The 18,139-nt window shown below is 41.6% G+C and overlaps 1 protein-coding gene across 1 annotated transcript in view; it reads right to left on the bottom strand.

Moving 5' to 3' along the window:
• hmcn2 (hemicentin 2) overlaps nt 1–18,139 on the bottom strand; it is a 49,958-nt gene that overhangs the window by 12,749 nt on the left and 19,070 nt on the right. Inside the window, exons 21-57 of the mRNA XM_058070888.2 lie at nt 17,271–17,430; nt 17,016–17,175; nt 15,049–15,176; nt 14,647–14,898; nt 14,448–14,531; nt 11,765–11,956; nt 11,559–11,689; nt 11,274–11,418; nt 10,810–10,936; nt 10,568–10,725; nt 10,071–10,349; nt 9,859–9,995; nt 9,586–9,736; nt 9,271–9,489; nt 9,081–9,194; nt 8,820–9,007; nt 8,649–8,745; nt 8,395–8,556; nt 7,429–7,542; nt 7,059–7,255; nt 6,850–6,931; nt 6,028–6,159; nt 5,816–5,959; nt 5,582–5,741; nt 5,046–5,170; nt 4,790–4,973; nt 4,607–4,704; nt 3,301–3,579; nt 2,909–3,102; nt 2,472–2,553; nt 2,193–2,329; nt 1,974–2,115; nt 1,748–1,892; nt 735–862; nt 500–656; nt 287–408; nt 58–222 (exon numbers count right to left, since the gene is read on the bottom strand). Coding sequence (XP_057926871.2) covers nt 58–222; nt 287–408; nt 500–656; nt 735–862; nt 1,748–1,892; nt 1,974–2,115; nt 2,193–2,329; nt 2,472–2,553; nt 2,909–3,102; nt 3,301–3,579; nt 4,607–4,704; nt 4,790–4,973; nt 5,046–5,170; nt 5,582–5,741; nt 5,816–5,959; nt 6,028–6,159; nt 6,850–6,931; nt 7,059–7,255; nt 7,429–7,542; nt 8,395–8,556; nt 8,649–8,745; nt 8,820–9,007; nt 9,081–9,194; nt 9,271–9,489; nt 9,586–9,736; nt 9,859–9,995; nt 10,071–10,349; nt 10,568–10,725; nt 10,810–10,936; nt 11,274–11,418; nt 11,559–11,689; nt 11,765–11,956; nt 14,448–14,531; nt 14,647–14,898; nt 15,049–15,176; nt 17,016–17,175; nt 17,271–17,430 — 5,671 coding nt within the window. The remainder of the gene's footprint in view (nt 1–57; nt 223–286; nt 409–499; nt 657–734; nt 863–1,747; nt 1,893–1,973; nt 2,116–2,192; nt 2,330–2,471; nt 2,554–2,908; nt 3,103–3,300; nt 3,580–4,606; nt 4,705–4,789; nt 4,974–5,045; nt 5,171–5,581; nt 5,742–5,815; nt 5,960–6,027; nt 6,160–6,849; nt 6,932–7,058; nt 7,256–7,428; nt 7,543–8,394; nt 8,557–8,648; nt 8,746–8,819; nt 9,008–9,080; nt 9,195–9,270; nt 9,490–9,585; nt 9,737–9,858; nt 9,996–10,070; nt 10,350–10,567; nt 10,726–10,809; nt 10,937–11,273; nt 11,419–11,558; nt 11,690–11,764; nt 11,957–14,447; nt 14,532–14,646; nt 14,899–15,048; nt 15,177–17,015; nt 17,176–17,270; nt 17,431–18,139) is intronic.

The following is an 18,139-nucleotide window of genomic DNA, read 5'->3' on the forward strand; positions in this document are numbered from 1 at the left end:
TTTAGTTCTCTTCTCACTACACACGCTAACCACAACTCTATGGAGACCTTGTCTTACCAGTAGGAAGGACACGATAACTTCCTCCTCTGGTTCCGAGCTTGGCTCCACCTTTTGTCCAGGTTATGGTAGGCTGAGGTCGTCCTTTAACATGACACGGTAACTCCACAGCAGACATTTTCACAGCTGTGGTGGCTGTGATGTCATCTTCAATGGATGGTGGAACTAAAAAAACAACGATCAAATGTAATGAATTCATTTAAAATTGCAGTGTACTTATTGTGAATACCTTGCAGCTTGACCTCTATGACCCTGCGCTCCTCTCCAACGTCATTAACAGCGGTACACTCAAAGTAACCTTCATCCTCATTGGATGGCGACAAAAGTACCAGTGACCCAGAGGAAAGTACCCTGCAAATAAAAACACAATTATGTCTTGATGATTGTAGGATGCCTGTCAGTAAAGCTTCAAATGTATGTTTATATTTTCAAATATGTTTACCTGTATGCACCAGGATGCTGGCTGAAGTCAAGACGAGAGCCATTCCTTTTCCAAGATACTTTTGGAGGTGGTATACCTGTTGTCTCACAGCTCAGTACAGCCCTGATTCCTGTAGTTATGGTCACATTGAACGGGCCTGGACTGATTGAAGGACCCACTAATAGGACACAGAGCATTGTAGATGACAATTGCCACATTTATGTGCTGTAAAACACCAAGTATCAAGTTGTATTACCAAAAATTCGAAGATCCATTCCCCTGTGGTCTGAACCTGCCTGGTTTGATGCTGTGCAGTGGTAGCGACCAGCATCGCTCAGCTGAACACCGTGCACACGTAAGGAGCCTTCAGATAGCATGGTGTACCTAAAATAGGCCACATTCTTTAGAGTTCATTCATTTGCAGAAGTCTCTCCAAAGACACCTAGAATGGGGCGGAATGTCTGAGACAAGGTAAAACTAACTTGCGCAAACAAATTAGACGTTAATGCACATTAATAACATCACATGAGCCATCTTTCTCCTTTTTCAGTAAATCATTGCAGTCTTGCATGGACACAGTCATCTACAAGGCACCATTATGTAGTTTGTCAGACCCATATATAGGCCTGTCACGATAACTGATTTTGTCAATAATTGTGCTATTAGTTATCGGAGCACCCTTACTTCTCATATATCAGTGTGTTTGTCTGCTATATGATATAATTAACTGAAATTGCTGATCCAAACAACCAGTGATTTATTAAGAAAAACCTTGAAAATTACCAGGGGTGCCTAAACTTGTTCATACCACTGTACATTTTTCTATAGTTCTGAAATATAACTTTTAATAATAATAATAATAATACATTTTATTTGTATAGCGCTTTTCAGAGTACTCAAAGACACTGTATAATAGAGAAAAAGAAATAAAAATAGAGTTGAGTAAAAACAGAGTAAAAGATGCATTAAAATACAATATCCAAACATTCATTCAGAGCGAAAACAAGGCTAACAACAAGGGTTTTGAGTTGTTGAACTTTTGAGTGTTAAGTTGCTGTTTGTTGAAAACAAATTGTTATTTTCCTCTAAATTTAGTGGGTGTGTCTTATACACTGGAATTTACAGCAAGTAAATAAAAAAAGCATAACTGATTTCCTGTAAATATTAAATATACCAGCACTACAAAGTGTTTGAAAAGCTTGAAAATTGATATTTTTAATTAGATTACAAGAATCCCCAATTTCCCTCTATGTCAATACAAAAACCTACTTGTTATTATCGCGAGTTAAGGGAAAGCCATCTTTTCTCCAAACAATCGTAGGGGACAAGCCATCCTCCACTTCACAAGGTAAAACTGCATCTTGGCCAATATGTGCTGTCACCACTGCACTGTTCTCCTTTATTATTGGTGGCACTGGAGAGGCAGAAAGATGTGATGGTGTCACAATTCCAAAATTACATCAAACAATCTGTACTTTGTTAACAGATAACTTACAGAGAATCTCCACGGTAAAAAACAGACTGGTGCTTCCAGCCATGTTGGTGACCACACAACTGTACTGGCCACTGTCCTCAGTTCTAATATCCTGTATCTCAAGGTACTGTCCTCCTGCGAGTCTCTGAATACGACCACCCAGCTGCATAAAATAAGAGAATGGTGGGATGAGGGGAAGGAGACAATGTTTTTTTTTTACCCTGCTTACAGATCACATACCTGCATCTTGACCTCATCCTTGTACCACTCTATATCAGGAGGAGGGTCACTGTCGGCCAGGCACTCCAGGCTCAAATGTCCATTAACTGGCACTGTCAGCGTTCTCACATCTTCGGAGCCAAGGAGGGTCGGTGGGACTGAAACGTGAACCATTTGTATAACCAATCAACGAGTATTTCAGATGACATCAGCATGCATTCTTGAATCAAAGATGCTGAGACAATGTGGCACATAATAGCACAGAATGTGAAAGCAACATGGAAGAAAATGTTAGATTACCCTGCACACGGACCCAATGATTTCTTCCATCCTCGCCAGCTGGGCTGCTGGCCAAGCAGGTGTACAGACCTGCATCCTCAACCTTGAGGAAGAGCGTAAGGTGCAATCAGGCTGACTGTGTCTTCCATAATGTGATGCTGACTTCACTTTTTTATACTCTACATTTTGTCATATTTTACAGTTTTTTTTTGTGTTAGTAACCCCCTGGCGGAAGCACTGTGAACTGGCAGGCACTTGAAATGTTACGGCAGACCTGCCAACATCCATCCATTCATTTTCTATGACGCTTATCCTCACAAGGGTCGTGGGTATGCTGGAGCCTATCCCAGCTGTCTTTGGACTGGTTGCCAGCCAATCACAGGGCACATATAGACAAACAACTATTCACACTCAGCACTGTACTTTACCAGTAGTTGTCAAAGGCTGTTGGTTTGTACCTGAATTCTGCTAATACTGAGAATTTGTCCATTCTCCTGAATGATGTCATTCCCTTCCAGGGGCCGACCATCCTTGAGCCAGCTTAGGGTGGGAGGTGGTACTCCCTCTGCTAAGCACTCCAGTTCCAGTGGGCTGTTCACTGCAATAGTCAGATCTTCTGGGGCACTATTAGAGCGGGCTATCTTTGGAGGCTCTGGATTATAATAAGGAAAGGCATTATGAGTGATATATCCACAAAAAAGAATGAATTAGTTTACAAAAAACAATAATTCTAGTTTAAAACGTACTTCATTACTGTGTATGTGTGTAATATTTATATTTAACAAAATAGGGTTGGACTATAAAACCACAAATACAGTATATTTTTTACAAGTTAACTTCACTCATTTACCAAGAACGGTGAGGTTAAAAGTCTTTGTGCTGCTTCCAGCCTGGTTGCTGGCCACACAACTGTAAAGTCCTGCATCTGAAGGTGCCACGTCAGGCAGCTGGAGCCGTGTCTCCTGTCCATCCAGCAGAAGGTTTCGATGAAGTGACAGAGGCTGGCCATCCTTCATCCATGTAAGTGTTGGAGGAGGGACACCACGGGCTTCACAGGTCAACGTTACCAATGAGCCTTTAACCACTGTCACTGGTTCCACTGGTTCCACATGATCCACACCAGGGGGCACTGTGGAGCACATAATATACACACCTAAACCGAAAATTTCACACTGTATTATACAAATACAGTTGAGCCCTGCATTTCGCAGGGTTGACCACCCTACCATCCTTTAACTGGTAAAAAGTGGTTGCTGGTTGCATTGAAATGTGCCTGACACACCTGCCTGTGATGTTTGTGCACTGTGCACTTGTCAACCAATTTACCACTGCGCAGGATGCGCAGGCCAGGTCAAAGCTGGTGATCTTTCAGGGCACCTTTTGTCACAAAATTTTCACTGCGGCAAGCTGAAAACGTGGACACCTCCACAGTGGTGCACTGGATTAAATTACCACTGCGTGGGGTGCGCCACGCTCCGCCACCCTGAGCCACATTGCACTGTGCCATGAAATTAGAGCCCAAAGTGTGTCCAGCCTTATGATGCCGATACTATCACAGGGGTCACCTATGTCACCAGCAGTGTTTGAGTATCTCACAAATATTTAGTAGGTTTTTTTATTGACTGTCAACTTATTGCCTTTATATAATGACAAATAACCACAAAATAGCATAAAGACGATGGTCACACTGAATGAGTAGAGGTGTGCTCCATAAATAAAATAGTATACTATTTAAATGTTGCCAGTTATAACAGCTGTAATAGCGATGAAAGTTGGAAACCCCTTAAAACCGACATACTAAATTTATTCTCTTTTAAGTTGAGCAGGACAGATTTCTATTTAATAATCATATTTATTTGTATTACTGTATTCTGATCATTTTTTTATCTTGAGCTAAAACAAATAATTATTCAATCAGGTTTGTGCCAAATAGTACAAAACTTGTAATACAAAAGATAAAACTTTAATTTTTGTAATAATTTCCTTAATAATTACATATTTCTGCACCCTGACCAATACCACCCATAAAAAAATTGAACAATGGACAGTTAATCCATGTGATTGATATCGGCCGATCTCACTCATGGATGATCGGAATCACCAGCATAAAACCCTGAACAGAGCATCGCTATTCAGAAGTTAACTGTCAATGGTACCGTGGACTTGGACATCGTAGCTGAGCTCAGCAAGACCAGCTTGACTGCGAGCTATGCATGTGTAAACTCCAGCATCTGACAACTGCAATGGAGAAATCCTAAATGATGAGAAAATGGAAAAATCAGTATCACTCACTTCCATAATTGAATAAATATTTTTGAAATGATCACTTCTGTAAACACCTCAGCATGGAGTCACCAGTGAGGAGGCGTGTTCGGGGTGTGAGAAATAAGGGTTGTCCATTTTTCAGCCAGCTGATCTGAGGGGGAGGATTTCCTCCTGCATGGCACTCCAGAGTGATAGCACTGTCCTGTGTGGCCTGCACCTCTCTGGGCTCTGTAGTCTCACCCGAGATAGATGGTGGTACTATGACAAACAAAACATGTGTATATTATTTTTTTTTACTATTACTTTATTTTAATAAATGTTAAAACTGACCAAGGACAAAGAGGGTGTAAATTTTGCTCTTCTGGCCGGCTGGACTGACAGCCAAACAGGTGTATGTACCAGAATCCTCAGGACTAAGCCTCAACAAAGTCAGCGTGCTGCCATCTGGAGTCATACTGGTAAATAACAAATACAAAACATATATATGTTACAAATTGTGTGAACATGAGAATTACATTCACATCATCATAACCACCATCCCACATGTTTTTCACATTGAAAAACACAGTTGTCAGGCTGTTAGACTTCCATTAATCAAAAAGCTACTGAACAGCTGTAAAACAGCTGCTCTTAATGTTCTCCATGATTGTACCGTAAATAAAGTCATTTGTCTCTCACGATCATATCCTTGAGTGCTAGTGATTTGTAGTTTATTTTCCGAGCCTTTTGGGAATGGCAAAGATTGATACTAATGGTTAGAATGTAAAAACAAATTGAGCTACTTTGTAAGGAAACATAATTTATTATTGCTAAGACATCGTCGAGTACATTATTCTGCCAAGAAATGAGGACGGGGAATTACTTACGCAATGTGACGAGTATCTGACCCTTCCAAAGTCACGCCATCTTTAAGCCAGCTCAGGTGAGGTGCAGGGTTTCCAGCTGCTTTGCACTCAAGCGTGACCTCTTCTCCCATGGGTGCACTAACCTCAGATGGATGGTCAGAGTCCATGATGGTAGGGGATACTGGGTAGGACAAAGCACATAGTAAATTCATTGCATAAATGCAAGAACTGATTTGATTTGGGTCATTTTTTTACCCTGCACTGTGAGCATGAAGTCCTTCTGTTCCTGTCCTTCGCTATTCTTGGCAATGCACGTGTAAGTTCCGGCATGGGAAAGTGTAAGAGGTCCCAGCTCTAGGCGGTTCCCTCTAATTGACCACTGCCACTGCAGGCTGCTCTCTGGAAGCAAATATGTTATTTTACACTATCCAGAAATACAGTTTCTTCTGTTTTTGTCCACCTTTTACCTATAGGTGTTCCATCTTTAAGCCATGTGATGCTTGGCACAGGGACTCCTGAAGCCTCACAGCGTAGGGACACATGAGAACCCAGAGTGTAGTTTAGGGCCTCCTGGAGAGGCCCATCCAGGGCAGGTGGAACTGTTCAAATACAAGTGTACAGTTGTTTAAACTTTATTCTTACAGCATCATTTATTCACCACCATTTTTTCACATGTTTTCATATTCTCTATAGTCTTGCTTTATCCTTAATTCACTTATTCAAACTCTTTTTTTTTTGGTCAGATAGTTAGTATTGTTAATCTAAATGCCCTTACATGCCAAACAGATTTGCTCTGTTTGCTCTGTCAGGCAAAAGTGTACAAGTGACCTTCCCTGGAGTATTATTTGGCTTTATTCGATATGCAAATTTGGACCGGAGAAGGAGAGGATAGAAAAGAAGAAAAAACTGTACTGTACTTTGAGTATGTACGTATATGTACAGATGTGTTGTACAAGTATCTCTGTGTGTGTATGTCTACATGTATGTACTAAATGTGTGCATATGTATGAATGTATACTAATTCTCACTAAGAATGAATAAACGGAGAGGGACTGCCTCCAACCACCCAGCAACCCCCATCCCACACAGCCAGGCAGAGCCCCCACCACCAGGGGGCAGGCAAAGCCAAGGACGGCACCCTAAGACCCCACACCCGAACATGTAGAATTATGCAAATGAGACCATGTGATGTTCCTTCATGTAACTTGTTACGCATGTGTGAAACAAATAAGCCATACCATTCCATTGTCTTAACCATGTGACCGTAACAACACAAAAGACTTTCTCACCATAAACAGCCAGCCTGAATGTCCTATCAACTTGGCCAGCCACATTGGACACTTTGCAGGTATACGTACCACCATCCGCCATCTGGGAGCAAAATTGAAATTTCCAGAGAATATGTTTTATGTGTGAGAGCAATGTCATGACTTTGGGGAATTGTCAGAAAATCAGTTTAACTTCAGTTTTTCTTTGTGGCCTCAAAACATTTCCCAACCTGAACTCCTGTGATCTGTAGTTGGTGCCGATCTGTCTTCAGTCCATTCCCTGTGACCAGTTGGAGTCCATTTTTATACCATGTGACCTCAGGCTCAGGGACCCCACGGGCCTCACACCGCAGGCTGACAGAGGAGCCGAGCTGCGGGGTCACCAAGTCTGACTCAGCATCAAGACGAGACTTCAGGGTAGGAAGGACTGTTGGTTTGCATTTACAAAGAGAACATGATCTCATTGTGATTCACTGCAACTTGGTATGATTCACTTCAAACTATCCCCTATCACAGCTGTGGTAAACAGATTTTTTTGCTGAGACAATGCGTTGACATTGAATCATCTGTGTATGAAGCTCACTTGTGCAGATGGCTCACCATAAACACTGAGGAGAAGACTCTTCTGGTCCTGGCCAGCTGAGTTAGAGGCCGTGCACACATATTGTCCTGCATCCTCGACTCTTGCCCGGAGCAGCTGTAGCATCTGGCCACCTACATTATTGCCAATGAAACAAAAAATATATGTTTTTACAAGGTAAGCACAGATGAAACTTTGGGATTTTAATTGTGTATATCAGGGGAATCCAAAGTGTGGCCTGGGGGCCATTTGCAGACGTGTGTGGTTTTTTTTCTTACAAGAATAGTATTTTGAGGAAAGTAATGTCATTTTGGTAAACAATATGAAAAGTTGTAATTTTTAGAAAATTAGGCAGCGGGAAAAGTTCTCAGGTTAAGTCAATGTAAAGTCAAGATTACGTGAAGAAAATTTATAAGAACTACTAAGTTGAAATCGTCGCAAAATTTAAAAACGCGACAGCAGAAATGAAAATGGAAAAAACAGCATCCAAGAATAAAGTCAAAATATTAAGACAAAAAAGGTATTCTAGTGAGAAACAAACATAGAATTTTTCACGAATAAACTCAGAATATTATTAGGAAAATTAATATAATTTTCATAGTAGAGAAATATTAAAGACAAATATGTTTTTTAAGTCATAATATGAGAAACAAACAAAACAAAAAAAGTTGTATTTTTTGGAAAATTTTGTTGTTGAGAAAGTTGCAGTCAAAATATTGACTTAGATCAAAATATTATGGGAATGAAGTTATAAATAATAATAATAAATTTTTACAAAGATTATTTAAAAATAAGCAAAAAGCAAAAATGGGTCAAAAAGAGTACAAAACTGAAAAGCAGTTTTTTCGTAAAATATATATAACTTCATCACATATCTAAATACATTGGTTTACAAAATATATATAATAGTGGCCCTGCTCGGTGGAAATAGTGACATTTGGACACCCCTGGTTTATATATATGTGGTTTCGTTATCTAGGCTTGACCTGGCAGAATGTGGATACCAGTACTGAACTGGAGTATCTGTCCATCTTTGGTCCAGGTTATTTCTGGTGGAGGGTAGGCTTGGACATCACAAAGCAATGACACCATGTGACCCTCAATGACGCTATGCTCCTCCTCTTGAGGACCAATGATTCTTGGTGGTACTGGGGAAAAAAATTATATTGTACGTATATGTCGGTGACATGAGTCACCAAGTCATTTTTCTTTAAATAAAGAATTTAAAATATTCTCTTACCTTGAACTGTCAGACTGAAAAGTTTCTCAACTGACCCAACCTTGTTTTCAGCTACACACAAATACCCAGCCATGTCTGAAACCTTCACACTGAGCAGCTGGATAAAAGGATTTGAGTTATATTTCAAGATAGCATTGGATCGATTTGTTTGATGTAACAACACCGCCTTACATGGAGTTGTGTTCTATCCTCACTAATGACATGGTCTGCGTCTCTGTGAATTGGTTGTCCGTCTCTAAGCCACGAGACAGATGGACTTGGATGTCCTGCCACATCACACAAGAGGACCACGGTGCTGTTGACCACTGCTCCAATTTCCTCCATGAACTCTTCTGAAGTGCCCATGATCACAGGTGATACTAAAGATGTAAAATGATTATTTACTATTTGTTTCTTAATTCCAACAAAAAAAACACCACTGTTCATGCATACCCAAAACTTCCACTTCAAAGTGCATATGGTCCTCTCCAGCCTCATTGACGGCCTCACAAGTATACCTTCCTGCATCTTCTTTCTGTACTTGGGCAATCTGTAGCACCTGTCCACCTGAGATGACAAAGCAAGACGTGCAGAAAGGCATCGTATTTGGTCATGGAAAACGACACGCAAGCTCGTATCTGACCTGGCAGTAATAACACTCCATCAGCACTGGTGAGCTTCCGTCCATCTTTATACCAGTTAAGCTTGGGCGGTGGTATGGCATTACTCTCACACGAGAGGCTGATGGGATGGCTGAGTACAACCTCTCGCTTCTCAACCATGTCCTCATTTTTGTCAACCTCCTGATCTTCCAGACCCCAGGCTGCTTCTCTGTTCGTGACACGGTGGAAGACTGGAGGAACTAGAAAGACAAAGCCATGTTTCGGTTCGCTCAGAGCCTAGTCTGGGTGTGTCCTACAGCTTACCATACAAGTCAAAAGTGTATGACTGGACCCACCTTGTATAGCAACATGAAAGTATCTCTTGTCTTCTCCTGCAGAGTTGGTGACGACACAAGTGTACTGGCCTTCATGGGACAACATGGCATTCTCTATGTGCAGAAAGTATCCACTCTCCTGAATGCCAACATGGTTGTTTCCTGTCAAGAGCTGAAGGGGACATACAGTAACTTTAGATTGCTTGCACAACTGTGGTGTGTTTGTGATAGCTTTAGAGAGCTGAACGACATCTGGTTTTAAAAGTCATTTTAGATACGAAATGTTACACTAACCTGCCCGTCTTTGAACCAGGCAACCCTGGGCTCAGGGAAACCTTTGGCAAGACACGAAAGAGTTAAACTGCCATTGATTCGTACTTTTTCTTCCTGAGTTCCTACAGTTGTAGAGTCTCCCTCTATCTGTGGGGGTACTTGAGAAGGAGGAAAAAAAAGAATCAGATGTATTGAATCAATTGACTTGGTCTCATTAACTTATAGAGTCTTACCCAGAACACTGAGAGAATAGTGCTTGACAGCTATGCCAGCGGGATTGGAGGCACGGCACGTATAGAGGCCAGTGCTGTCTCCTTGTGCTGCACCCACCCTCAAAGCCTGCCCACCCTGAGTGTAGGTCAGCTGGGGGCTAGACACAATAGGCTGGTTGTCTTTCAGCCAGGTGATACTGGGTGTGGGTGAACCATCTACGTCACAGGGCAGGACAGAAGGGAAACCCAGTACCACTGACACCTCCGAGGTCTCACTGGGACCTTTGATTGTTGGGGGAGCTGGAGAGAAAGAAATCCTTTCATGGAACACAATATTCTAAATATTTTTACCTAAAACAACCCTGCTGACACAACATTTTCAGGATCATAATTACCTAAAAGGCCAGTCGTTTATAAATTACATTTTTCAACACAATTATGAAAGCACCCATTACTGAATATTGTAACTTTTTGTGTATAAAAAATGCTTTGTCAGATGTCAGAAGAAAAAGTGAGACCTTGAACTGTGAGTCTGAACTGACGTATCTGAGTCCCCGCATTGTTGCTGGCCAGACACTGGTAAAGTCCTTGGTCTCTCAGTCGGACTGTTTTCACTTTCAGTACTTGGCCGTTCTCCAGAAATTCCACATGTGGATCTCCATCCCGGGAAAGAACCCTGAGAACAGGAAGGACCAATACAGTATATCAAACCGTTGGAGCTACTGCGGAGTGGAACATTTGTGTACTGATTGATGCATACTCTCCATCGCGGCTCCATTCCACTATGGGTGCTGGACGCCCGCTAACTCTGCACTGAAACTCCACTTCCTGGCCCAGGATGGCAGTTAACTCTTGCAGCTTAGACGTTCCTGAGATCACTGGTGGAGCTGCAACAATACAAGGACAAACAGCAACACAGTGTTCACTCAAATGTTTACATCCTTGAACCCAGGCACTCATAAATTCACTCATAAATTATAATACAGGTATACCACTGCAAACTAAAACAACAGTAATACATTTAATAGCGGTGATGCTGTTTTGGTTTGACTCTGCACTGTTTACTGGCAGTGACAATAGAAATTAAGATTATTATCCCTATAAAGGCAGGATTTCAAATACAACCCTACTTCAACAGACGGCTCAGGTGTATGCACAGTAATGTTGCTGCCTGTATGTGCACCATGCAAACACTGCAGTGGTGTTGCTACAATGTGGGCTCACCTTGCACCACAATGTGATATTCTCTATGTGCTTCTCCTGCTGAGTTTTGTGCCGTGCAGGCAAAAACTCCAGCGTGTTCTGGTTGGACTCTGTAGATTCTCAGCAGCCGATTCCCATTTTGAAGATACAACCCAGGACTGTTCACCTGAACAGACAGAAATCAGCACCGGAAGTCTTTCGTGTCATCATGTAATTACAACAACGACCACATGATGGGACTGTAGAGCCACTTAAACATGCTGCTCCAGTTTTGTGCAGTAATGAGACCAAAGTGTCACAACTCACAGCATGACCATCTTTAGTCCAGGTGATTGTCGGGGAGGGAATTCCAAATGCATCACAGCCTAGAGTGAGAGGCTGTTTTAAGGTCACAGTAAGGTTTAACGCCTGTCCATCATCTTGGATTTCAGGGGGAACTGAAATAAAACAAAGGGACATCATTTTGTGTTATACTCTGTTGTAGAAAAACTGAAACTGGAACAAGGACTTACCATTCACTTTCAATCTAGTCTTCCTGTCCACAGACCCAGCCTCATTGGTCGCCATACATTTGAAATCGCCACTGTGGCTGACAGACGATCTACTAATTACAAGAGCTCCATCCCTTGTTACAGAAAACTCTGATTGCCCAGAATGTATCTCCATGCCATTCTTGAACCAGCGCACCGTAGGATGCGGAGAACCTGCAAAGGCACAGAGGCATAGTTTATCCTACAAAAAAAACATTTGCTTCTCCACAGGCAAAGACCAAGGTTCAGAAGGATTTGAACAGTGAGTTTTCTCATTTTACAGAATTTCTTTCTTTTTTTTTTACAGAATTTTTTTTAACAGAATTTTTTTAACAGAATTTTTTTACAGAATTTCAAGAACTTTATAGCCAATTTTTTACAAAATTGTTTACAGAATTGTTTACAGAATTTTACAGAATTTCAAGAACTTTATAGCCAATTTCCATAGAATATGTCCAATTTCAACGGCTCCAAATTATAGTGTGCATGTTGTGTTCAGCAGCACAGGCCACTCTAAAATAGTCCTGCAATTTATGCAGAAAAACAAAGCGCCAATGTGTAGAATTAAGGTTTGATGAAAGATTAATCTTAGTGTTATCAAGATTTATTACCATGCAGGCGAAAACAGTAAAAGCAGTTCAAAGACACTCAGGAGCCAGAAACAGATGTGTTCTACAGATTAGTAGGTGCATTAGGTGCAGTAGGTGCTCAATTGGAGAATGTGGAATGGGGGAACGGTGGAGAGGAGACACAATACACGTTCATCACTGTATGTTAGAGGACTGATGATGAGAGTACTACCCACCAGTGGAGTGACCCAAATGCTGTGAGTCTGTCTATTTTCAGAAGTGTTACAAATGAGGCACCTTTCCTCGACCCAGAAAACTAACATGACGCTATCATGTGTTGAGTTTCTAGAATGGACCCAAGAACCCTCAATATTTTATAGATGGAAATGCAAAAAAAATGAGGATATGAACGAGGTAGTTGAAAGGTTCAATAAATACTTGGAGCAAATTTGGAAGAAAGGATAACAAATAACTTATCAGCTGGAGAAAGGAATGAAAATATAGACAGGAATCCCAACTCCATGTTCCTCCCTTGTGTGACAAAAAAAATGATTGACAACAATTGATTGTCAATAAAAGTAAAGCAAAAACTTATTGGGGGGGGGGGGTTCATGTGTTTGTTGCATTTAACTGACTGTCTATGTACAGTGTAATTGGGTTCCTTGAAAGGTGCTTACAAATAAAATGGATTATTATTATTATAACTGATTGAATTAATTGAATTGAAATAGAAATGACTAAAAAGTTCAGCAGTAAAAAGTAGTAAAAATATTATGGAACCATTGTTGTATATCAGTAAATATTTCAACTTCCATGGCATTCACTGAAATACATTTTCCAACACTATAGACCACACTTATGGGTTTAACAAAAGCAATTCATCACAATATCTTAGTTTACAAACTAGAACGTTGTGGAATCAGAGAGTTAGTTATGAACTGAGTAAACAGGAAGTAATATGTGAAGCGCTGAGAATATACATCTGCAAGTTCATGCTTATTTACGGCCCTTTGTATTGAGTAGTGGACTCCTATAGAGCAGCTACATACAATAACCCACACAGAAAGCTTTCTAGATCTTCCAGAATCTACTTCAACTTCATTGTAACACACTGATGTCTTCCTTTAACATTTTCTCATGCTATTTCAGAAATGGCAAAGGGCAAATGTTGAATAGGAAGTGAACAAATGTATTAGCAATTGATTAAGAAGTGTAGGGCATGGACATGTGAATTGTAATGTGATGTATTTGAAAATAAAATATATGTATGTTCTAATATAATCCATCACTATTACCATACAGAGGTTCTGTTTTACATTACAATAAATTTAGCAGGCTCTTGCGTATACTGATTGATGTCCATCATGCATTTCTTAAATGATTATCTCTACTAAATGCAATGCATTTTTAGTTGGTGCCCTCAGGCTGAAAATGTGCTTTCTAATGCAGGAAGTTATCTGAAGAACAACCTGGGGATTCTTGCTTCCTCCAGCCGGCTGCCACACTCAGGCTGTGCAAAGCCTCACACCAGGTGAGCTAGCATAGCTCGACATAGTTTGACGTACTAGATGCAGGGATGCCTTGATGGCTTCATCTTTTCTTCCTGTGCATCATGGTGCACCTCAGACATTGCTGCCCTTTATCTGCTTGAAGCAGCCTGTAATTAGGATTCCTCTCCCAGCACGTCCAGACGCAGACGAAAGCAGATGTGGCTTACAGAGGCAGCAGGCAGGCAGATGTTCCAGCTGTTGCTTCATATTAGACACAGCCCTCCCCTTCACCAGTTGATCTGGTTGCCATGGCATAAAGCCACATCGACACGACTTTCCGCGTGGACTGTCACAGTGTTTGCTGGCAAAAACTACACACACTATCTTTGTGACAGGAAAGGGCGAACGCACTCCACCCCGCTTAAAAGCTAACTCATCCAGACAGAAACATTAAATTGAGTGTGGCTCTCTTTCTTTTATGTGTAAGGATCAATTTGACAGCTGAAATGTTGACAGTAATACACACAAAATGTAATAAAACAACAAATGTAGCCTTCTCTCTTTCATTGCCTTATCGTTTGATTAAATGTGTGAATGGTTCTGTACCTTCAGCAGGACAGGGGATGATGACCTTGCTGTTTGCTATTTTCTCCATGACTGTATCTCCTGGTTCAGCAAAGGACGGGGCCTCTGTGGGGACATAAAAAAAGTATAAATGCAAAGTCAAATGGTTTTGTTTGCTTTTTATTCTTTCTCTAGTTGCAAAAAGTGTGAGTTGGCGATATTATAAGGTACAGGTAGTCACCGAGAATTTCCAACGTAATCTCCAAGGTCTCCTGTCCAGCGCTGTTCCTCGCCACACACTGGTAAATTCCCTTGTCAGCTAAGCTGACCTTCTGGATTGTGAAGGGTGACGTGTTCTTGACCTCAACAGGATATCCATTGTGAAACCAATTGACCTCTGGACTTGGTTCTCCCTGGACCACACAGGGTAGCATGACTGTTTGGCCAACCAGAGCTTTCAGTAGAGGGGGTGAGGGCTGAATCCTCGGCTTGGCTAAGACCAAAAAAGGAACTTAAATATAGGTTCATATTTACTTGCATTTAGTCTCGAGATAGTAAATGCCAAAAGTGATGTATGACTATGACATGCTTTAAAGGCACATTTTAAAGGTTGTGATTTTCTAATGAAGACCCACAAGCTTACCTTGGATGTGTAAATTGTAGCTTAAGGACACATTGCCGGCTGAGTTCTGTGCTGTGCAGGTGTATAGTTTACTATCAATCAGGCGTACATCAGTGATCTTCAGGGAACCTGAGGGCAAGACAGTGAACCTGGGGATTGGCAAAGAGATGGAGAAAACACAAGACTTTATAAGTAAATGAAGACAGACAGCCTCTGTGGAGGGCAAGTCTTTTCTTTTTGGAGAAGAAAATTTCCTTGGGTGTCCTTTGTTTAATTACAAACAATAATCCGTATCAAGTGTGATATGAAAGTTACTGAAAGTTACTGTTATACAACAAAACAATAGTCTGGAGAAATAACTGGGCCTATGACATAACAGTATATTCTAAGGACACCCAAAATATACATAAAATACAAGTTAAAATTATGATTATGATAGAGTCATTAAAATTCCATTGTTTAGATACATTCTGAGTGGTAACTGTGAGCTGCCTGTGTGATGAATGAAAAAAAGAAAGCACTGAGTGAAGTGCAGACTTCCTCCAGCTGATGATGTCACCCTGGGAAAGGTCACAGAGATGCCAAGTATCAAGTCTCCCTCCAAAAGTTACTCTGTGTTCAGTGTATCATTGAGGATAATGTTGGCGCTTGTGAAAATGTGCATACATTATGTTGCCATCTGCCTGAGAAAATTGTGATTAAATAGAAAATAGGCTGCATTTGCAATAAAATAGCAAATGTAGCCAAATGTAACCATTATTTTGCTTGTGAGTGCCAAACAAAAATGTTTCCCAAAAATTCAATGTTTTTTATAGTTGGCTAGGAACTTGAAAAGGCTTTGTGTTCGTCTGAACTGCATCAAAGTGAAGTTGTATAAATGCAAAATACACAAATATAAACACACCTCTCCCAGTTAGGGGACATAAGTGTTTCTGCTCGTCAACTGAATGACAATAAGATCTTTATTTGCGTGGAAATACGCTTGAAGCACAAACAGTTTTCTATCACCCATGCTGTGGTGTAAATCAACTCTTCCAACCATGAGAAGACAAGCAGCAACATTCTACAATGCCGCCAAACGACTGTGTGCTGCATGTTTCTCTGCAGGGTTACAAGCAAAAGCACATAGGACATGAAACACAGCCCGCCCCACCTCGCCTATCCATCAGTCTGCACATTGATGTCAAGTCATCTGTGTACACAGCCTGTCTCAAAGACAAACTGGTAGGGAAGGGTCAGGTCTTGAGAACACCAGACTACAAGACTTGTGTCATGAATCTTGAAGGGGTGTAAATGCCCCCCCCCCAAAGTTACATTATGCAATAATCTCTCTTCTGGACTGTTTGTCAATGTAGACAGCGAAGGCCCCACCACACAGCTTGCATGTGTGCAGTGACTACATATGCAGAGCATGGGGGCTCATGTGGGGGTTGTTCACAGAGATGTGTTATTATCATCAGACACAACCAGTAAAGAGTCAGCGTGTTGTTTTACTGCTGAGGCACCCCAGGAGATTCCCAACATTAGGCAGACAGGGCTCTTCCTCTGTCAGTTACTTTTCCTCCCCTCTTCCTGGCATCACCTACACCACCACCCACATTTCCCTTCTTCCTGGCCCCATACAAGAGACATCCTGCTTCTGAGTCCTATCTAACTCCTGAGTCCTCCTATCTGACTGTCTGTCATCTATCCATCTTGTCTGTGTCACAAGTTGGCTTGCCTGTCTGCAGCCAGTGTGACCACACATGAAAGTCAGCCACGCAGCAACAGATGTTCCTTCTCGGTTTAGCTAGCAAGTCAAGACTGCGCACGGCTCCCCGGCAGACTGCTCCCTCGTCTGCCAAGCGAAGCTTCAAAGAGCATCACCAAGAGACCTCTGAACCTGAGTAGTAATGAATTGCAGACTCCTGTGTAAGGTCTGAGTAAAATGTTAGCTCAGCGCTAAGGCATGGTGAGTAGTGCTACAGTGAGGTAAACTTTTAATGTACCCAGCTGTGACAGGGGGGATGGGACGCCCATTTCTGCTCCATGTGACAAGTGGTGACGGACTCCCTTGGGCCTCACAAGGTAGAACTACCTCAGTTCCCACCTCTGCTGCCATTTTCACAGTGCTGTCATGGCCACTCACACCCATTATCTTAGGCATGGCTGGGGAAAAAGTAAAAAAAAAAAAAAAGGGAGTGTAAGTTTGCATGGAAACTGCTGTGTTAGGGTGGCTGCGGTCTGACATTTATTTGCCTTACTGTTAACACTGAGATGGATCTCTCGACTGGCGTAACCCACAGGACTGGTGGCAGTGCAGATGTATATTCCTGCATCGTCATGCGTGGGGTGGCTGATGTGGAGGTATCCATCAGGGTCAGCCTGAAGAGAAGCACTGTCCCGAGGTAGAGGTTGCCGTCCCTGAAGCAAGAACAGGCATTACACCAGAATGTACTGAAGCTGTCTACACATGAGAGCGCAGGGACACTGAGCTCCATTTCAGGTTTACAGCCAAACCTTTGATGTATAATATAATTACAAGGCTCCCCTTTAACCTGCTCTCTATCCGCAGTACGAACACACAAGAATGCATTTGCACTTGCTTTGAACATGAAATAGCTTTTACAGATTCATGCTTATCTGGCAAGAACAGCAAGGGCCTGACTGTGCACCAGTCTCCTGAAATTGTTTAAGAAAAGCATGGAAAAATAAATCTGGCTCTAAGCCCCAGCGTGTAAGTAACATTTCTAAGTACAGCACAGCCTTGGCGTGGCATTCATGTTTTACACATTAGAAAGGTCTGTATAACCAAATGATAGCAATGGTAAACAAACAAAATACAGCTAAACAAGCTGCAATTGTGGGTGCAAAGACAAGTATAAAAGGTGAATGTATGAGTACAGGATAAACAAATGCGTCCTCATTAGGATGAGAAACTTGACGAGAGTGCAGTTATAATGAGGATGCTTGACAATACGTAGTAAGATGCTGGTGATGGTCTCCTCTGATTTTGGATTGACACTTGAAATAAAAGTGACTCTGACTATATTATAATGTAAAAGATGGTATTGGAATCACTATGTAGCTTTTATCCACGTCGTCAGCCAAGAGGCTAGCATGGTAGAGAAGC

Source organism: Doryrhamphus excisus, linkage group LG3 (genome assembly GCF_037039965.1).
Source record: "Doryrhamphus excisus strain RoL-2023G ecotype Guam linkage group LG3, RoL_Dexc_Guam_v1.1, whole genome shotgun sequence".
Lineage (NCBI taxonomy): Eukaryota > Metazoa > Chordata > Actinopteri > Syngnathiformes > Syngnathidae > Doryrhamphus > Doryrhamphus excisus.